Source organism: Balaenoptera physalus (genome assembly GCF_965194825.1).
Source record: "Balaenoptera physalus genome assembly, chromosome: 21".
Classification (NCBI taxonomy): Eukaryota; Metazoa; Chordata; class Mammalia; order Artiodactyla; family Balaenopteridae; genus Balaenoptera; species Balaenoptera physalus.
In genome coordinates, this window is record NC_138902.1 from 20,839,303 (window position 1) to 20,860,837 (window position 21,535).

The following is a 21,535-nucleotide window of genomic DNA, read 5'->3' on the forward strand; positions in this document are numbered from 1 at the left end:
CTCTGTTTCAAATAAATGTCTCTCTAATAAAGCTTCATGACTTAGAATGTCAGAAACATTCCTCCCCATTACCTAAATGAAAGGAGAAAAAACTTGGCTGATTTTAGCAAGTAGGGAAAGAGTACTAGTTGGCCAGAGCAAAATTATATCTCACTTTTTTTTTTTAAATTAATTAATTATTTTATTTATGTCTGTGTTGGGTCTTCGTTTCTGTGCGAGGGCCTTCTCCAGTTGTGGCAAGTGGGGGCCACTCTTCATCGCGGTGCGCGGGCCTCTCACTATCGCGGCCTCTCCTGTTGCGCAGCACAGGCTCCAGACGCGCAGGCTCAGTAATTGTGGCTCACGGGCTTAGTTGCTCCGCGGCATGTGGGATCTTCCCAGACCAGGGCTGGAACCCATGTCCCCTGCACTGGCAGGCGGATTCTCAACCACTGCGCCACCAGGGAAGCCCTATATCTCACTTTTGAAATTAATTTAGACTTCAAGAAAAATTGCAAAAAAATGGTAACAAAAAATTCCTTTCTGTCCTACACTCAGATTCCTCAAATATAAATATTTTAATATTTGCTTTATCATTCTTTCTCCCTTCCTATTCCCCTTTCCCCTCACACATTACTTTTTTTCTTTAACTGTTTGAATGTCAGTTGCAGGTGAGATCCTCCTTTACATCCAAATTTCCATGTGTGTTTTATAAAAATAAGGACTTTCTCCTAAATAACCATAGTATAGTTATCAGGGTCAGGAAATTTTCATTGATATAGTACCATCATCTAAGTGCTTTATTCAGGGAATTCCCTGGCGGTCCAGTGGTTAAGACTCCATGCTTCCACTGCAGGGGGCACAAGTTTGATCCCTGGTCGGGGAACTAAGATCCCACAAGCCTCGCAGCACGGCCAAAAAAAATAAAATAATAAAAAAAATTTTTAAGTCTATAAACGCTTTAGTCAAATTTTTATTATCTCACCAATGTCCTTTATAGCAAAATTTTTTTTATAGAAAAATTTAATTGTGTGTGCACCTATAATCTCATCCAGTATCATGCTGTATTCAGTCCCCTTGGATGTGGAAATTCCTCAGATTTCCTTTGTTTTGCATAATCTTGGCATTTTTGAAGACTACAAGCAATTTTATTTTGTAGAAATAGCCTTCATTTGCGGTTTGGCTGATGTTTCCTTATGATTCGGGATATGCACTTTTGGCGGGCATATCACAGTATGATGATGTGTCCTTCTCAGCACATCGTATCAGGTCATGAGATCTTTCCCAGTGCTAGTGCTATTAACTAATTTGGATCACTTAGTTAAGGTGGTGCCTGCCACATTTCTCTACCATGATGTTACTATTTTTTAAACATTAAAGGAATATAAATAGAATATAATCCTTCCAAACCAGTAGGGAGTAGCTTCAAGATGTTAGAGAAAATTTCACTAACCCAGCAGAGGCAGAAGGGGTAACAGCATGGTAATAAAGAACATAGATTTGTACAGTAAAGATAAACCTCATTATAATCATAAGGAATGTGAATGGATAAAAATTTTTACTTCCCTAAAATACTGAGAGTCTCACATTGGATAATCAAAAAATTCACCCATTATTTTGGATTTATCTAAAACATAATGATACCCCAGACTAGAAATAGAGGGATGGAAAATGGTGTATTAGTATATCAATTAGATAATTATCCAAAATATAGTTAATAATATGAGTCAGAAAAGGCTGTAAGACAGTAGTATATTTAGAAATAAAAAGAGGTCTTTGCTGATGAAAAGTGGCCCAGTTATATAGGAGAGAATAATTCTAAATTTTTATTTACCTAGTAATAGAGTCAAAGTACATAAAGCAAAAATTGACATAATTTATGAGGAAGAATTGAGACATCTTCCATCATTGTGGGAGAAATCTGAATATACATCCTAGTCACGATCTCAAGCATAGATTAAGCAGAAAAACAGTTACTGAGCTCCATAGCTGAATCTCAGTGCAGATGTACATATTTAAAGATGGACACCACATAAGGTAACACAGAAGACTGCATTTCCACAGAGAATACTCGTAACTTTTGAGTTTAGTTTTCTAAATTTAGCTATGTCAACATTATGATTTTATGGTGAAATACTGATTTTTTTTTTTTTTTTTTAATGCTGCAGGGATACAATTGGTGTCACGATCGGAATGTGGTTACCATTTTCAGTGCACCGAATTACTGTTACCGTTGTGGGAACCAGGCTGCTATCATGGAATTAGATGACACTTTGAAGTATTCCTTGTAAGTAGCTTTAAATTTTAATTGTATATAATCACTTTCAGAAGGAAAATTGCAATGTGGATTATTAAAGTTAGAGATAGAGGAGTTTTGCTTCTGGAATAGCGGAGTGAGGAACATGGCAAACCCTCTCCCCAGTAGGAACAAACACTGGACTGGAAAACATTACTTTAAATAATTGTTTCAAGTGTTTGGAATTTGTCCTAAATGTATACAGCAAATACAGAAACACTTATTCTGGATCTGCTAACTCTCAGTATAACACCAGAGTCTGTGGAATTTGAGTCACAAGTGTTCCCTCCTGTTTCCAGGTCCCCTGTACAGAAACACTGCAGTCATTCTGTCCTGGGTGGGTATGGTCAAGAAGATGGGACTTCTCCCCTCCCCCAGTCCCCAGTCTCCAGTCCAGGGCTGTGGTCTTTCCCCCTGGGGGGGCAGGTGCCAGCGTATCTCACCTGTCCCCATCCAGGGCTGTGGTCTCTCCCCCTGGGGGGCAGGTGCCAGCGTATCTCACCTGTCCCCGTCCAGGGCTGTGGTTTCTCCCCCTGGGGCGGCAGGTGCCAGCTTGTCTCACCTGTCCCCGTTCAGGGTTACAGAAGCTCTGCTCCCAGTGGGTGCAGTCGGTCAGGCTGAGACTCCCTCCCCTCCCTGGCTCCTAGGGTGGAGGCTCTGTTCCAGTCATGTACGGCAGGCAGGGAATGCTGTATCCCCAGTTCTTGCCTCAGTGCCTGCTCTAGAACAGGGGTGGTCACTAAGAAGTGGGCCATCATACCTGCCTGCAACTCTGGAACAGTGGCATAGAAGTTCTGTTCAGAGAGAGATGCAGAACAAAAAGTTCCTTACCTCTGCCTGAGGGGGCTGACCTTACTTAGAACAGAGGGTCGAGAATTGCAAGCCTAAGTATTTTGTTGAAGACAGTGGGTATTATGGTGGAGACCAATGAAGAAGGCTCTCATAGCTCCCATGATAATAGTAGCAACAAGCAAAAGAGGAGAGCAAGGAGAACTTTAACAGGTAAAACCAGGGAAAGAGATAGTGAAGAAGAGCTTTCCTGAGATCATCACAGTCAACTCTGGGAGACAAGACGGCTATGCACGTATATTAGGCTGTACCCACACAGGAGCAGTCAGACACATCATGGTCAAAATGTTGAGAGTCTAAAAGAAATAATCTTGAAGGCAGTAAGAGAAAAATGACTTACAAAAGGGAACCTCATTGAATAATCAGCTGACATTTCCTCAGAAAGGCAATGAAACATACTCAAAGTGCTGAAAATAAAAAACCAAGGTCATATCCAGCACAACTTCAGAATGAACGCAAAAGAAGGGCATAGCCAGATAAACAAAAACTGAGGGAATTCAGTGCTGGCAGACCTGCCGTACAAGATATACTAGAGGGAGCACTTCAGGCTGAAAGCAGATGATACCAGACAGTAAGTCAACTGCACACACAAGGTAGTAATAGTAGAAGATGGTAGAACTGCACCTTCTTAAGTGATTTAAAAACCAGTTGCATGACACAATAAGGATATATTTGTAGTATAATTGAACTTAAAAGAAACAATATATAGAAATGCAGTCGTAGATTTGATAGTAACAGCACAGAGGAGGTGGGTGGGAACAAAGCTGTACTAAAGCAAGGAAGTGACACCAGATGGTAATTTGAATTAAAGGAAGAATATGAAGAAAATAAAAATGAGAAGGTTATTTAACAAAAATCTATAAATATACACTCACTCTCCTTCTCTCTCAGCTTCTTTAGGGTCATAAGAGTATATAAAATAGTAATTATATTAAAAAGTATTATATAATAATTTTGGGGGTTTGTAACATATACTGTGTATAACATCAATACCAAAAACGGGGAATGGAAATGGAAAGGAGCTATATGCTATCTAGGAGTAAATACCTCTTAAATCACCAGAATTTATAAATCTGAAGTAGAATTTCATAAGTTGTGTATTCTAAGTTCCAGAGCAACCACTAAAAAAGAAAAATAATTGTAAAGTTATTAAAGGAATTTAAATACTATGTTAGAAAATAATATTTTACTAAAAAGAAAGCAGTTAAAGCAGGAACCAACAAACAAAGAAAGGCATATTTAAAAAAAAAGAAAATGGCAGGTATAAATCCAGTCATATCAATAACACTGAGTGAGTCATCAACACAATGCAATCAAAGGGCAGAAATTATCAAGTTGGTGTTTTTGTTTTTAAATATCTAGCTTTATAATGTCTACAGGAAACATAATTTAGATTCAAAAACACAAATAGGTTAAAAATGGTGAGAAAAGATACATCATGCAAATAGTAACCATAATAGTGCTGGACTGGATATACTAATACCAGACCAAACAGATATCAAAACAAAAACTGTAACTAGAAATAAAGAAGAACACTTCACAATGATAAAGAGTCAGACTATTAGGAAAATATGTCATAAACATATGCACTTAACAGTGGAGCCCTAGAATATATGGAGCAGAAATGAACAGAATTGAAGGAAGAAACGGACAAACAAAAATAGTTGGAGACTTTATTATGCCACTTGCAATAACAGAACTAGACAGAAGATCAGCAAGGAAATAGAAGGCTTGAAAAACACTACAACTTTACCCGACATCTGCAGAACACTCCACTCGGCAACAGCAGGACACAGAGTCTTCTCAATCGCACATGGAACATTCTCCAACACTGACCATGTGCTTGGATATAAACCCCAAGCCTTAGAAAATTTAAGAGGATTGGAGTCATGCAAAGTATATTCTCCAGACACTGTGGGATGAAATCAGAAATCAATAACAAAAGAAAAACTGGAAAATGTATAAATAGGTACAAATTAAGACACTCCTAAATAACCTTTGGGGGGGGGGGTGTCAAAGAAGAAATCACCAGGGAAATGAGAAAATACTTTGAGATGAGTGAAAATGAAAACACAGTGTACCAAAACCTGTGGGATACAGTGAAAGCAGTGTTTGCAGGGAAATTTATAGGTGTAAATGCCTGTATTAAAAATCAGATAGAATTAGAAGTTGACAATCTGTAACCCAGAAGAGGGCTCTCACCAGTACTCACCCATGCTGGCACCCTGGTCTCCAACTTCCAGCCTCCATAACCTAACTGTACACCTTAAGGACCTAGAAAAAGAAGAGCAAACTAAACTCAGTGCAAGCATAGGGAAGGAAATAAAATTAGCAGTGGAAATAAAATGAAATAGTAGAAAAATAGTAGAGAAAACCAACGGAACCAAAAGTTGTCTCTTTTTGACAAAACTGAAAAGCCTTAACTAGACTGGCCAAGAAAAAAAAAGAGTGAAGACTCACATTACCAAAATCCCCACTTACTTCAGCCTTACTGAAAGAAGAAGAATTATAAGGGAATACAATAACTATATGGCAGCAAATTAGGTAACTTGGATAAACTGGACAAATTCCTAGAAGGACAAAAAGAAAAACTACCAAAACTGACTCAGTTAGAAATAGAAAATCTGAATAAACCTGTAACAAATGAAGAAATTAAATTAATAATTTTAAAACTTCCTACAAAGAAAAGCCCAGGCCCAGTTGGCTTCGCTGGTGAATTGACCAAATGTTTAAAAAGGAATTAACACCAGTCTTTCACAAAGACCTACAAAAAAACAGAAGAGGAGGGATTACTTCCCAACCAATTCTTTAAAGATTATATTACCCTAATACCAAAATCAAAGACATTTTAAGAAAACTACAGATCAATACTCTTTATGTATATAGACGCAAAAATCTGCAACAAAGTATTAACCAAATCCAGCAGTATATAAAAAGAATTATACACGGACTAAGTGGGATTTAGCCTAGGAATGCGAAGTTGGTTCAAAATATGAAAATCAGTTCTTGTAATAAACCATATTAATAAAGGACAGAAACCACATGATCTCATTAAGGCCAGAAAAAGTATTTGTCAGAATCCAGCAACCTTTCACAATAAAAGTACAGTTGACCCTTGAACAACATGGGTTTGAACTGCGTGAGTCCACTTGTATGTGGATTTTTTTTTAGTGCTCTAAACACTACAGCACTACAGGGGCTTTGGAACCACAGGTAGGGAGGAACCGCGTATACGGAGGGCTTGGCTATAAGTTACACTCGGATTTTTAACTGCAGAGGGTCGGGACCCCGACCCCGTGTCGTTCAAGGGTCAGCTGTACTCAACTAGTCAAAGAAGGGAACTTTCTCATCCTGATAAATGTCATCTACAGAAACCCCACAGCTAATTACATCATTCTTAATAGTGAAAGACTGAAGGCTTTTCCTCTAAAATCTAAAACAAGCATGTCTGCTCTCTTTACTTCTATTCAACTGATAGTAATACTACAAACCATTTATGCCAGACATGAACCAGACATCTTGTCTGCCTGAATCTTCACCGTAGCTCTGTGAGATAGTTCTATGAAAGAGAACACCTGCACTGACCTACCCAGGGTCATTCCAGCCATAAACAACACAGAAAAGGTGGGAGACGAGGACTGCTCTTTCTACCTCAGTGTCTTGTTCTTTATTGATTCGTTTGCCTGCAGCGTCAAATCCTTTAACCATTTGCTTTCTTTTTTGCCATTTATAGCCTTCAGTTTGACCCAGCACCTCGTCGTGGAGAGCCTCATGTGACCCGGCGCACCCCAGACTACTTTCTGTAAATTCCTCCCGGGAAAACCTGCCTTTGTATGTGGAAGTATACCTGGCTTTTTAAAATATATATATTTAGAAACAAAACAAAAAAAAGCAACAGTAATGTCTGTGTTTCTGTAACAAATTGGGATCTGTCTTGGCATTAAACCATATCATGGACCAAACTGTGCCATACTAATGATGAGCATTTAGCACAACTTGAGACTGAAATTAGTTCAACACTATGTTCTAGATCAGTCGGTCTTAACAGTTTGCCTGCTGTGTTTGTAGTTAACCATTTTCCTTGGGACTGTTCAAGCAAAAAAGGTAACTAACTCCATCTCCTTTTGCACTTACTTGGAAATTTTAGTTAGAGTGTTTAACTGGCATGGATTAATAGGGTTGGATTTTTATTTTTAAGAAAAATTCACAAGCTAACTTCCACTTAATTCATTACCGTGTATTTTATTGAAATGTATAATTAACTGAAAAAAAGATTCTTGGGAGTACGTTGTCATAACATTTAAAGAGATTTCCCTTCCTTTAAACTAAATTACTATTTTATGTTGATCTGCATATTTCTGTATATTTGTCATGACAGTGCTTGCATTCTATTTGGTGTACTGAGCAAATAAACTTTCCATTTTAAACAAAAACATGTTGATTTACTGTGGTACACTTTAAATGAAAGTTTTACTCTTTTGTAACTTCATATGAGATCTCTTGACCTGTAATAAACAGTTGTGTTGAGGTACTTTAAATGTAGTGTTCTTTGTTTAGGACTTATTTTCAGAAGAAAAAAATTTTTAAGAGGAGTACCTGATGACTTTTAGGCCATAAAAGACATTCTTATTTCTAAACATCATTTCATTAGGTAATTTGTATTATTCACATTTTAAACTATGGATGATATGCTAAGAACTGTAGGATATCATATGGCTGGGTAGAATATTTTAAAAACCAAAATGTTATTTTTATCTTTACCTTTTGATCTAGAAATGAGAATAAATTAATCTCCAGATAAAGTTTAGTACAAGTAGTAGTGCTGTTTAAATGTACAGCATGAATTCCAGATGGTAGAAGGGAACATGCCGAGTCTGCGGAGTGGAGATGGAAGACACAGAGGAAAACTAAAGTCTTTTGTCTTTATATAAGAAAACAAGATGGTAAAAATAGGTATAAACATCTCAAAATTATAATCAACGTAAATCAACTGTATTCTCTAGTTAAAAGACAAAGGGTAAGAGTTGGTGTTTTAGAAAATCCAGCTATATACCTGATTACAAGACACACACCGGGGGCTTCCCTGGTGGCGCAGTGGTTGAGAGTCTGCCTGCCAATGCAGGGGACATGGGTTCGAGCCCTGGTCTGGGAAGATCCCACATGCCGCGGAGCGACTAGGCCCGTGAGACACAATTACTGAGCCTGCGCGTCTGGAGCCTGTGCTCCGCAACAAGAGAGGCCGCGACAGTGAGAGGCCCACGCACCGCGATGAAGAGTGGCCCCCGCTTGCCGCAACTAGAGAAAGCCCTCGCACAGAAACGAAGACCCAACACAGCCAAAAAATATATAAATAAATAAATTAATTAAAAAAAAAACGACACACACCGGATGCAAAGTGACTTGGATAGGTTGAAATTAGAAGATGGGATAGACCAAGAAAAGATACTAAACAAAGGAAAACTGGAGTATCTATATAAATATTAAAATAGACTTTGAAACAAAATTTAAGAGCATAGGATCAATACAAATAGTTATCTCATAATTCTAAACCTGAATGCTTATACCAAAATAGCCTCAAATATGTTAAAAACAAAAAGCCTTACAAATGCAGAGAAAGCTTGACAAGTTTTCATTACAGTGGCAGATTTCAACTCTTCTCTGTTATTATAAAGTAAAATACAAAAACTGTGGAAGGTTTGAACAACACATTTGAATAAGATTGATATAATAAACATATATACATCTCTGTATCCTAACAGAATACACATTCTTGTCAAGTTTATATGGAACGTTTATAACAATTGGCAATTATTAGGCCATAAAGCAAGTCTCAAAAACTTTCAAAACATTGACATTCTCTATGGTGCAATTAATTTAGAGGTTAACAGCAAAAATATTATTTATAGAAATACCTATAAATTTTGAAACTTCAAAAATAAGGGTCAAAGAGGAAGTAAAGGAAATTTAAACTTCCATAAAACAGAATTTAGAAAAACTGGTTATGAAAATACATATAAAATTACGTGGATAAAATAGAATAGCCAAAACAATTTTGAAAAACAAGAACAAAGAGCACGTTCACTTCCCTATGTCAAAATTTAACTATAAAAGTACAGTTTTCAAGACAGTGTAGTACAGGACTTCCCCGGTGGCACAGTGGTTAAGAATCCACCTGCCAATGCAGGGGACATGGGTTCGAGCCCTGGTCCGGGAAGATCCCACATGCCATGGAGTAACTAAGCCCGTGTGCCACAACTACTGAGCCTGCGCTCTAGAGCCCGTGAGCCACAACTACTGAAGCCTGCGTGCCTAGACCTGTGCTCCGCAACAAGAGAAGCCACCGCAGTGAGAAGCCCGTGCACTGCAATGAAGAGTAGCCCCTGCTCACCGCAACTAGAGAAAGCTCGCACGCAGCAACAAAGACCCAACACAGTCAAAAATTAATTAATTAATTAATTAAAATCCCTTAAAAAAAGAAGTGTAGTATAGGATGTAAGGATGGACATACAGATCAATGAACAGAATTGAAAGTCCAGAAATAAATCCTTACATTTATAGTCAAATAATTTTCAGCAAAAATAGCTAGGCAGTTCATTAAGGGAAGGATTGTCTGTTCAACAAATGGTGTTGGAAAATTGTTATATGCAAATGCAAAAGGATGAACTTAGATGCTTACCTCCCATCATACACAAAAATTCACTAAAAATGGATCAAACTTTAACAAGAAAACACAGAACCCCTTTGACAAGGTGGGTTAAACAAAGATTTCTCAAATAACACCAAAAGAATGGTACACAAAATTATTAAGTTGATAAACTGGACCATGAAAGAATTCAAAACTTCTGTGCTTCAAAGGACAGAATTAAAAGACATACACTGAAAGAAAATATTTGCATCACACATCTGATAAAAGACTTGTATCCAGATTTTTAAAGAATTCTTACCACTCAATAAGACAATCAGAACATGGGCAGAAGATGTGAAAAGACATTTCACCAAAGAAGATATGCAAATAGCTAATAAATACATGAAAAGATCAACATCATTAGTCATTAGGGAAATGTAAACTAAAAGCACAATTGAGATATCACTTCACACCCATCAGAAAGGGTATAATAAATAAGCCTTTCTTATTTATGAACAAATAACAAATATTGGTGAGAATGTGGAAAAGTTGGAGCCCTCACACATTACTATTGATAAATGTAAAATGGTGCAGCCACTTTGGGAAACTTGACAGCTTCTTAAACGTAAAGTAACCATGACCCAGCAATTCCACTCGTTCATAGCTACCCATGTAGATGGTTAAAATACATGGTCACACAAAGACATGCACGCAAATGTTCACAGCAACGTTAATTATAATAGCTGGAAGCTGGAAACATTCTAAATGTCCGTCAACTGTTCAGTGGATAGACAAAAATGTTATACAATAGTAAACCAGCATTAATAAAAAGGAGTGAACTGAAACATAATACAACATGGATGAACTTCAAAACATGCTAATGAAAGAAGCCAGACATGAGAAACTACACATATTCCATTTCTATGAGATGCCCAGAAAAGGCAAATTTATGGAGACAGAAGATTAGTCCTGGGACTTCCCTGGTGGTCCCGTGGTTTAGACTCCACGCTCCCAACGTAGGGGGCCCAGGTCCGATCCCTGGTCAAGGAACTAGATCCCAAATGCCACAACTAAAAGATCCTGCATGCGGCAACTAAAGACCTGGCGCAGCTAGCTGAATGAATGAATGAATGAATGAATGTCGTTGCCTGGCCAATGGGAATGGGAATTAACTGTAAATGGGCATGAGGGTTCTTGTTAGAATGATGAAAATGTTCTAAAACTGGTTTATGGTCATGATTGCGCCTTTTGGTAAATTTACCAAAAATCTTTACTGTACCCTTGAAATGGGAATATTTCATATGTAAAATATACCTCAATGAAGCTGTTTACAGAAACAAAACTTGTGCAGTGCAACCAAACCAGGCTTTACAGGGAAATTTATAACTAAATGCTTGTATTGTAACAGAGGAAAAGCTGAAAATTAACTGAGGTAAGTGTTTACTATTCCATAAAAGTTAACAGGTTAAGAGCAAATATCAAAAGAAAGAAAAGATTCAAAAGAAAATATCAACAGAACCAAAGTTGGTACTTGAAAAGATTAATAAAATGAAGGAAAACATTCAGGGGCACAAACAAAAGCATGAATTTGCAGAATAAAAGAGAAGTGATTTAAAAGTCTAGAGGGTACTATGAATAATATTTGCCAATAAATTTGAAAACTGAGCAAAAAAGAAGTACTGAGCAAATTACTAGGGTATTTTGACCTTATCAAACTGACTCAAGAATAAATGGAGTCTACACAGACATAGAGAACAGACCTGTGGTTGCCAAGGGGTGGGGGGGAGGGGAGGGATGGATGGCAAGTTTGGGACTAGCAGATGCAAACTATTATATATAGAATGGATAAACAACAACGTCCTATTGCATATTCAACATCCTGTAATAAACGATAATGGATAGGGAGGGTGGGAGGGAGGGAGATGCAAGAGGGAAGAGATATGGGAACAGATGTATATGTATAACTGATTCACTTTGTTATAAAGCAGAAACTAACACACCATTGTAAAGCAATTATACTTTAATAAAGATGTTTAAAAAAAAAAAAACGATAATGGAAAAGGAAAAAAAAATGGGGTCTAACTACTGTTACTGTTAAAGAAATTGAATCACTCATTTAAATCTTACAAAGAATACACTAGGTACCAGTGGTCATACTAGTGTTATTCACAATAGCCAAAAGGTGGAAACAACCCAGATGTCCATCAACCGGCAAGTAGATAAAGAAAATATGGTATATACGTACAATGGAATATTATTCAACCATAAAAAGGAAAGATTCTGATATATGCTACAACATGGATGACCCTCAAAGACATGCTAAGTGCAACAAACCAGGCACAAAAAGACAAATATTGTTTAATTCCACTTATATGAGGTACCTAGAATAGGCAAATTCACAGATACAGAAAGTAGAATAGAGATTACCAGGGGCTGGGGAAGGAGGGAAGGGGGAGTTACTATTTAATGTGTAGTATGTTTGGGATGATGAAAAAGTTCTGGAAATCGTTGGTGATGATGGTTGCACACCATTGTGAATGTACTTAATGCCACTGAATTATACACTTTAAAATGGTTAAAATGGTAAATTCTGTATATTTTACCACAATAAAATTTTTTTTTTTCTTTTTAGAATCAGCTTGTTATAGTCACACACATAGGAGAAAAAGAAACCAAAAACCTGCTGGGCTTTTGACCAGGATTGTAGTATCTATCACTTTGGGGAGAATAGATGTTTTCACATGGAGTCTTCCACTCCGTGGAGATGGCATATACCTCCTTTAAGTCTTCCTTAATTTCTCTCAACATTGTATTATACTATTTGGGGTATTATATTTGGTGTATAAATCTTGCCATCTAACCATATTTCATTTTATTTATTTATTTATTTATTTTTGCGGGGTTTTTGTCTCTGGGGTCCTACCAACCTCAACACTTGGAATCCTACACATGTTGGAACCAGGAGAAACCTTAAAAATCATGTAGCTATTGCCTTCCTCCCACCTTTTCCAGAAGGGTTGATTGTGGTCCAATTTTCACGTATTTGCCAACAATTTCAATCTTACGTCTCCAGCCACCATTTCTCCTCTGAACTCCAGACCTGGTTCGCTGCTTCTGCAGCCCCTCACCCTGGATGCCCCCTGGTACCTGAATCTGAATATGTCCAGAACTGGGCTCAGCACCTCCCGACCTGGTCCTCCTCCAGGCTCCCCTGACCTGCATGAAGAACATCACCACCACCCCCTGCTGCCAGGGCCACAGTTTCGGGAGGCCCCTTGCCACCTCTTATGGCATCCCACAGCCAATCAGACATCAAGGTTAGTAGTTTCTTCTGCCTAAATCACAAAATCTCTCCAAGTCCCCTCTGCTTCCTTAAGTTTAAATGCCCCATGGCTCTCAGTGGACCCCTGCAAAAGAATCCTCATTAAGCCCCCCAAATCTGTTCTTTCCTTGTTCCAATCCATGCTCCCTGAAGCCAGAATGACCTTTAAAAAAATGCTACTTTCTCATTTAACTCCTTTGCTGATAAGCTTCCAACAGCTCTACTTTAAAAAAAATTAATAGTTATTATTATTATAGTTAACACTTATTGAAAATTTATTACGTCCTAGGACCTGTTCTAAGGACTTTATACATAGTAACTCAGTTCATCCTCACAACTCTAAATATCCCCATTATACACATGAGGAAACTGAGGCTCAGAGAGGCACCTCTAAGGCTTTTGTATCAGCTCTTGCCCCATCCTTGACTCTTTGATCTGGATGACTGCTATTCAAACTTCAGATGGATACCTTGGGGAGCATTCGAGGACCTCCCTCACTAGGTCAGACCCTCCTATGACACACATCCCAGTTTGTAATTATATATTGTTTTGGTGGTGGAGGATCACTGGATTGATGTCTGCCACCCCAATCGGCTTTAAATTCTCTGTTTTACTCTTCGCTGTGTCCACAGTATTCGACATGTAACAAAAGCTTGCTCAGTATATGTTAAATGGATGGATGAAAAGGGTTTTCAATCAGAGGGGGAATGTGGTCAGATGTGCTTTAGAAGGAGTTCTCTAATGTGAAAGTTCGGAGGTGGTGAGACCCAGTCACTGCCAGCCACTGGATTCAGGAGTGAAGAGGGTTGTCTGGAGGAGGGGAGTGGCCGTGGGGATGGAGAGCAGACAGTGAACCTGGGGAGGGTTTAGGAGGAAGACATGGCAGGCCCTGATAATTAACTGGATGGAGGTGAGGACGAGGGAGGGGTCAAGAGTGACTCCCACGTTTCTGGCTTAGACACCTGGTACCTTGACTCCAGGTGGGGAGCACCTGGGAGGAACGAGGCAGGCGGGGTTGGCAGAGCAGGTGGTCCCTAGACCAAGTCAACAGAAACATGGAAAAGTTCTCAAAATCTTTGTGCCCAAACTCTATCTAGCTCGGCCCTGTGTACTTGTCCAGTCTCACCCCGGACTCAGGGCACGTAGCCCACGGCTCCTCCCCCAAGCCCCACTCTTTCTCCTCGCAGGGGGCTTTTAAGACTCAGCTTCAAGAATATCTCCTCTGGGATCCCTCCCCAGTCCCGCCACCCCTTCCTGAGATTAACATGTTCTCTGCTGTTTCCGGGATTCACTGTATCAGAAATGTTTCTCTGCCTATCTCTCCTATTTGATTTTAAAATGCTGTTGTAAAACATGATACCATTCTATTTTAATTTCTAATTGTTTACTGATGATAAATAAAAATAAGTGATTTTTAAAGTATCGTGCTTGTATCCAGTAGCCATATTAAAGACACTTAATTCTTATACTTAGAATTTTTTTAAATTACAAAATCATGTTGTCTGTGAATACAAAGCTCTTTTCTTCCTTCCTAATCTTTGTGACTTTTCTTACATGTTTCATCATTGTATTAGCTAAGACAACCAATATTTCATATTAGCTGTAGTTTTTCTTTGGAGGTGTTTATCCATTACCACTGTTTTTTTAAGGCAACATACAGTTGGGTGCTATTCTTTAAATCCAATTTAGGGACTTCCCTGGTGGTCCAGTGGGTAAGACTCCACGTTCCCAATGCAGGGGGCCCGGGTTCAATCCCTGGTCAGGGAACTAGATTCCACATGCATGCCGCAACTAAGAGTTCACATGCTTCAACTAAAGATCCTGCATGCCTCAACTAAGACCCAGGGCAGCCTAAATAAATAAATAAATATTTTTAAAAATAAATCCAATTTAACACTCTGTCTTTACCTGGGGGTACTTAGACTATTTACAATTAATGTGATTATCAGTACGGTTAGGTTTAAGTCTATCATCTTGCTCTTTGTTTTCTATTTGTCCCATACATTCTTTTTTTCTTAATTCTTCTAGATTAAATATTTTGTATTCCATTTATCTTTTTAGTGGCTTATTAGCTTACCGTTTTGTTACTCTAAGTGGTAGCTTTAGGATTTGTGGTATACCTTTAACTTAATACAGTCTATCTTCAAGTAATATTATACCATGCCACATACCATATAAGAACCTTATAATATTTCTGTTTATCCCTGCCCCAACTTTGTGCTATTGTCATACTTGTTGCTTTTGCACATATTAAAAATCACAGGGACTTTCCCTGGCGCTCCAGTGGTTAAGACTCCACGCTTCCAATGCAGGGGGCACAGGTTTGATCCCTGGTCGGGGAACTAAGACCTCACGTGTGGTGCAGTGCTGTGTGGTGCTGGGGGTGGGGAATGGGGGGAATGGGGGGAATGGGGGGAATGGGGGGAAGAGAGACAAAAAGCATTTTTTTTAATGAGAAAGAAAATTCACATAGAATATTACTGCTTTTGTTTAAACAGTAGATTCTTATTTAAAGGGATATAAATAATAAAAATCTTTCAGACTTTTACGTCTTTAGTCATTTAAATATAAACTATTTCCAGGGCTCCTCATGCCTTTGTTTAGATTCATATTTCGCTCTGGTATAATTATTCTTCTGCCTTAAAGACTTACTTGTAGTGCAAGTCTGCTGGTGATGAATTCCTTCAGCTTTTGTATGTCTTAAAAAATATTTCTCCTGCCTGATAGCCTTTTGGATGTCCAATACTGCACCTGGCAACTGAAATCTGATTTTTTTTTTTTTCTGCCAAAAAAAAAAAACTTCATGATTTTTTTTTTTTTTTTGGCCACGCCACACGGCTTGTGGGCTCTTAGCTCCCCATCCAGGGATTGAACCCAGGCCCATGGCAGTGAGAGCACCGAGTGCTAACCACTGGACCGCCAGGGCATTCCCTCATGATTCATTTTCTGAAATATACCTTCACTAGGTATAGAATTCAGCATCACTCACAGTCTCAGAGCCTCAGGCCTGTGGAGGCCTCACATCCCACTAACGGTGGGCTGGGTGCTGTTACCTGGTGCTCAGGGCAGGGCTGGGTGCCAGGCTTCCTTGTGTCCCCGTGCCCCCCTCGGCTTTCCATGGCCCCCACATACCTGTATCAGAGAGCGGGTCCTCCTCCAGGCTCTGACCCCGTCCCCGGTGTAGACAGCTGTTGCTCGTGGCTGGTGCTAAACTCATGGTAGGAGCAGGTGAGACGCTGTTTGTCCCAGTTCGGCCTCAAATCTCAGGCAGGCCCTTTGTACTTTGGCTTCAGGGGTGAGGCTTTCTTGGCACTCCTGTCCCTCCTACCTGTGGCCTCCAAACCCGGGTTGGCAACTGCGGTGGGTCCGGGGCGGTGGTTCTTTGCACCACCCGCAGCAGGCCGGCCATCACCTGGTACCTGTATCTGCCCCTCCCCCAGCAGCAGGGACTTTTTGCTTCTACCCCTCCCCCAGCAGCAACAAGTCTTCGCCTGCGTCCTGGAAGAGGAGGGTGGGTTTTGCTTTTACCGTTTCTCTAGAAACAGTAAATCTCTGCCAGTGTCCTGTGGCCATAGTACCTGGCGTACCACCCCCAGCACCTTAAGACTTGGGCTCTGCAGGGGAGAAGGAGCCCGGGAAGCTAGTGGGGCTTTGAGCTTGCTCCTGCACAGACACCAATCACCTCCTCGTTTGTACGGAGGCCGGCAGTGCTCTCTCTCCTTCTCGCGGACACCTGGTGAAGGCGAACAGCTTTCAGGTGAGTGGGAACCGCCTTTGCGTCTGAGCACTGGCTTCGAGGCACACGACCTGTGCGCTCACAAACAGCCCACACTTAGAAGGTCCTTGCGTCTGGTTTCACGCTCTGCTGTCACCATCCTGAATTCTTCATTTCTGAGCAAGGGTTCTCGTATTTTCATTTTGCACTAAGACCCACAAATTAAGTAGCCAGTCCTGTTCCAAAGTGATACAACAGCCCACGCTTGGCTTTTACAAATGTTAAAATCTTAGCTAAATTTTTCTTACCTGCTTATATAGCAGCTACCTTTTCTCCCATTGATGTGAGACAGGAGAGAGTCTGTGTGCCCCGTCTCTCCTCTCAGTGGATTCTCCCTCTTTGGAATTCAGTTTCTGTCTACCTCGCAGCCTCAGTCACCTGAGGGCTCTAAAATGTTACGCTTTCGTCTGTCATCCATCCCTTTCTTGTCAGGGTGGGAGAAACATTTTTTGCAGCTTTCTAAGTGGATTTCTTCAGATCCTAAGTGGAAGTCCAAAACTGCTGTATGGTTTAGAACTTGCTATTTTCAGGATCTCAATTTCAGCTAGCAGAACGATGAACTCATTAAGGCTAGTCTCTTCCCCTACACCCCACTCCCCGCCCCTTTAAAGAGGAATGGCACATTTCTTTTAAAATTTCCTTCAAAAAAAGATGGCTTTATGCTTTTTATTTTCTTTTCTCCCCACTACAAAATACACCTTAGTGTCACTGTCAATAGTAGAACAGCCTGAAATGACATTTATAGGTTGTTTCGATAACAGGCATCCACTGTATCATTAAACCCAATTACTCAATTGATCTCCCACATCAGTCCATGACAGTGAGGGAGAAAGTTACGAAGTGAGGCAGGAACAGAGAGGAAGAGTAATAAAAGTAGGGGAAATTCTCTAAATAAGGGTATGTGGCTTGTGTGCTAGAGATAAACAAGTTATAGAGTGCACTCCTGATTAGGTTGACTGCACACTATTTTTAAATACCCGTGCCAACTACAAATTGGCACTCGCCATCCACCTCGACAAGGATGAAATCAGGAGCTGCTGCAGCGGCTGACCTTCAACACCCCCTGAAAGGAGTTCAGGGTGGAGAGCAGGAATGAGGCCCTCTGCGCTCTGGGAAAAACTGGCAGAACAGGTCTTCAGAGTTCGATATTTTTAGGAGACGATTTTATGAGCCCAATTCTTGCATCTCCTCGTATCTAGAAAAGCACTGAAATCCCTCATGGTGACGTCTGCTCCTCGTGACAAGCTTCTGCCAAAACGCGTGCTTCACTGCGCGCGCCCCGTCACTAAAGGCACGTACAACACCGACCTCCGCCCGCCCCTCTGCCACTACAGTTTCTCAGAGCTCCCTGAAATGCTGTCTCTCCCTCCTGGGCGACAGTCCGCATTTTGCCTCCAGTAAAACTTAACTCACAACTCTCAAACGTTGTGCATTTTTTATTTTTCAGTCGACACTCGGAATATTCTTTAGTATACTTAAGATGTAGGTCTTCTAAATTTTTCAGTATTACTCCTTCACTGAAGGATATTATTAAAAACAATAATAAACAGGCTAAGCTGAAATAGGATTCAAGTTACTTTTCCCTGGGGCTATTCTTTTAAAAAATCTAAAGCAATTTTAAGTCACACCTCTCTCATATATCACTTGACAAATTACAAGTCTGTCCCCTTTTTTATCTTAAGCTGTTGATATCTTTAAACATCTTATCGTGGAAAATTATACAAAAGTAGAAATAAGAGTATAAGTTACCTCAATGTACCTTTTACTTAGCTTTAATAGTTATTCATCTATATCCCCACATACTGTCCTCTCTCTCACCCAACCACAATACCATTATCACACCTGTAAAAAATAACTCCTTAATCATGTTTCTAATTTTTCCAACTCATTGCACGAGGACTACAGTATAAAAGAATAGTATTATTAACCAAGAATCTAAAGATTTAAGGCACCTGTAGTTTCCCTAAATTCAGAGCAAGAATTAGCTTTTGTCACCAAGGAAACAATTAACCATCTATTTTTAGCCCTTTACCTGTACACATGACTGATAGTGTTTCTTCTTTGTGTTAAAGAAAAACATATTGCCAGGCAAAGAAATGGCCCTAATGTTTTTGTGTTAGAAATTGGGGAGTGGGGGGCTGGAGGAACCTTTATTCCACAAATTTTAGGACCTATTTGTTAATGACTGAAATTTTAGCTTTTTAAAAGATAACAGAGATCTTTTAAAAATGGCAATAATTCTTTCCTGTAGTCAATACCCTTGGAAATGGATGTGGATGGACAACTGAAAATAGAGCCTGTAATCAGAACAGGTAAATACGGAAATGTTTGGATTTTTTTCTTTTGCATTTCTATTTGCATTTGAGTCTATTTCAAAGAAGTCTTTGAAAGGAACCCTGATAAAGGGCTATCAACACCTAGAGGAACCAAAGAATCTATCCAGAAAAGTAAAAGCCATTCCTAAGGACGTCTTCATATTGTTGGGGGAAATGCCCTGAATATTTCTTGTACTAGTTATTTATTGCCACATAACAAATTTCCCCAAAACCGTGTAGCTTTACACAACGCGTATTACCTCTCCCACCGTTTTGAGGGTCCGGAATCCAGGAGCAGCTTAAGTCTCTCATTAGGCTGCAGTCAAGGTGTCAGCCAGGCCTGCAGTCTCTGGATATGACTGGGGCTGGCGGATTCTCTCCAAGCTCACTTGCAGAGCTGTTGGCAGGAGGCTCCCATTGCTTGACACGGGGTCCTCTCCACCGGGCTGCGAACAGCATGATTCCGTCAGAGTAACTGATGAGACAGAGACAGAGAGAACCAAGAGAGAAGCAGCTGTCCTTTGTAATCTAATCTAAGAAAGGACATATCATTATTTCCGATTAATTCTGTTGCTCCTATGATCAACCCTGGTACATCGCACGAGGGAACAGCAGGAACAACAGTGTGAATACCAGGACAGAGGGACCATTGGGGCCATCTCGGAGGCTGGCTCCGCAGCCCACCCCCTCCCAAGGGACACAAAAGTCTCAACCCACTAGGCACCAGCTCCAAGTCCAGACTCTTACCTAAATCAGGTCCAGGCGACGATGGGACTACAGGAGTATATGTAGCTCATAAGCGCAGCTCTCAGGCAGTTCCTCCAGATCTGTAGGCCTGTGAATAGAAACGTGATTCCCCCTCCCCTTGCCCAGTATAAATGCTGATCAGACAGCATGATTCCTGCTCAGAAAGACAGAAAATGAATGGCACACAGAAGTTACCGGTTGGTGAGCCGTTCTGAAATCCAGCTGGGCAAGCGTTAGAAATTCCTTGACTAGAACTCAGTCCTCCTGCCAGGAAATGACTTTCCAATGGCTCTTGACTTGGCCTTCGGAGGCCTTGGCCTCACCTTCTGAGTCATTCTTTTACTTGACAGGTTTACAACGGAGCCAAGCCGTTTTCTCATTAGCTTGCTTCCCAGCAGTAGAATTTGGGGGGTCCAAAGGCCTCTCTTCATTTTCACTTCTGTCAGTCCAAGCTGACCAGGTTACCGCTGATATATTTTTTTAAACTTTGAATCATCTGTGAGTCTTATTCTGAGGCATCACCTTTGATCTGTCTCAGATCTTAACAAAGGATTTTACATTTACACTCTTGGCTTCATCTTTAGACCGTGCTTTCCTAAGAGTGCTCTTGATTTAACCTTCACTCTGAAGGCATTTTGCGTTATTTGGCATCTGGCAAACCAGTGAGCCTGGTTCCTCTTTAAGTCCCTTCTTTAACTTCTCTCTTTGCTCTCACATTTTACTATAAGCAGCAAGAAGAAACCACTGGTATTTTCAATAATCTGGTTGGGAATATATTTAGCTAGATCCCTTAATTCGTTAGCTCCATTTTCCACTTCCCACATAACTGCACAAGCCCCGTTGCTGTTGGCAAGCTTCAGTTCTGTGCCACACAGGCCTTCTCCACGAGGCTGCCCGCAACATGACTTCTTCCCCCATGTGAGTGACCGGACAGACACCAAGACAGAAGCCACAGTCTTGTAAAACCTAATCTCAGAGTGACACACCATTTCTGTTCAGTTCACTTTAATTGGCTGCACAGACCAACCCTGGTACAACGAGGGAGAAGACCACACTAAGATGTGGCAGCCAGGGGGCAGGGATCATTGGGGACCACCTCGGAGCCTGCTATCACATTTCCTAAGTAGCATAATTACTTGGTAGCTTTTACAATAATCGGTTTTTCCAAAAGGTCTAAAAATATGAGGTCTTTTTTTCTTTTTTTAATCGATGGCACATAAGCACAGGAAAGTCTGGCAGGACCTACAGAATTGTAATGTCGGTCATGTTTATTTCTGGGTATTGAGATTATGGGTGATTTTATTTTTGTTTCTGTAACTTGTTTTCCAAACGCTTTTATAATTAATTTATAATCAGAATTTTTTTTTTCATTTTTTTTCAATGTGGAATATTCCAGAGACAAAAAAAGGTAAAGGTTGAGACAACTTATTATTTTCAAATATTTTGTATGAAGCATTACTAGACACTAGGTATTTCTGAAGGGGAAAAAAGGATATAATCCTTGCTTTTAAGGAATTATGTATTTGGGAAAACAAAAACATAGCTATGATACATGTAATAAATTCTACAGAAGAGGAATAAAGGAGCATTAAATAAAGGGCAATACACAGAGGAGCCAACTTAAACT

General features: G+C 40.0%; 1 protein-coding gene and 2 long non-coding RNA genes across 5 annotated transcripts in view; 2 read left to right on the plus strand and 1 right to left on the minus strand.

Moving 5' to 3' along the window:
* Positions 1 to 7,655, plus strand: part of PPP2CB (protein phosphatase 2 catalytic subunit beta) — a 32,226-nt gene extending 24,571 nt beyond the window's left edge. For both annotated transcript variants that reach the window (XM_082444680.1, XM_082444681.1), the window contains 2 exons: positions 2,148 to 2,266; positions 6,858 to 7,655. In XM_082444680.1, the coding sequence (XP_082300806.1) occupies positions 2,148 to 2,266; positions 6,858 to 6,930 (192 nt within the window). In that variant the 3' untranslated portion in view covers positions 6,931 to 7,655. The remainder of the gene's footprint in view (positions 1 to 2,147; positions 2,267 to 6,857) is intronic.
* On the minus strand, positions 58 to 19,999 carry LOC309651744. 2 transcript variants are annotated; one of them, XR_014258352.1, is made up of 3 exons: positions 16,204 to 16,314; positions 4,172 to 5,398; positions 58 to 72 (listed from the first exon to the last, which is right to left on the minus strand). It is a non-coding gene; the product is annotated as an uncharacterized lncRNA (long non-coding RNA). The 2 variants fall into 2 exon arrangements; XR_014258353.1 differs by lacking the exon at positions 58 to 72 and adding an exon at positions 19,909 to 19,999 and having other exon boundaries at positions 5,337 to 5,398; positions 16,204 to 19,636.
* On the plus strand, positions 2,275 to 5,486 carry LOC309651765. Its single transcript, XR_014258376.1, has 2 exons — positions 2,275 to 2,701; positions 2,761 to 5,486. It is a non-coding gene; the product is annotated as an uncharacterized lncRNA (long non-coding RNA).
* Positions 20,000 to 21,535: the final 1,536 nt, after the last annotated feature.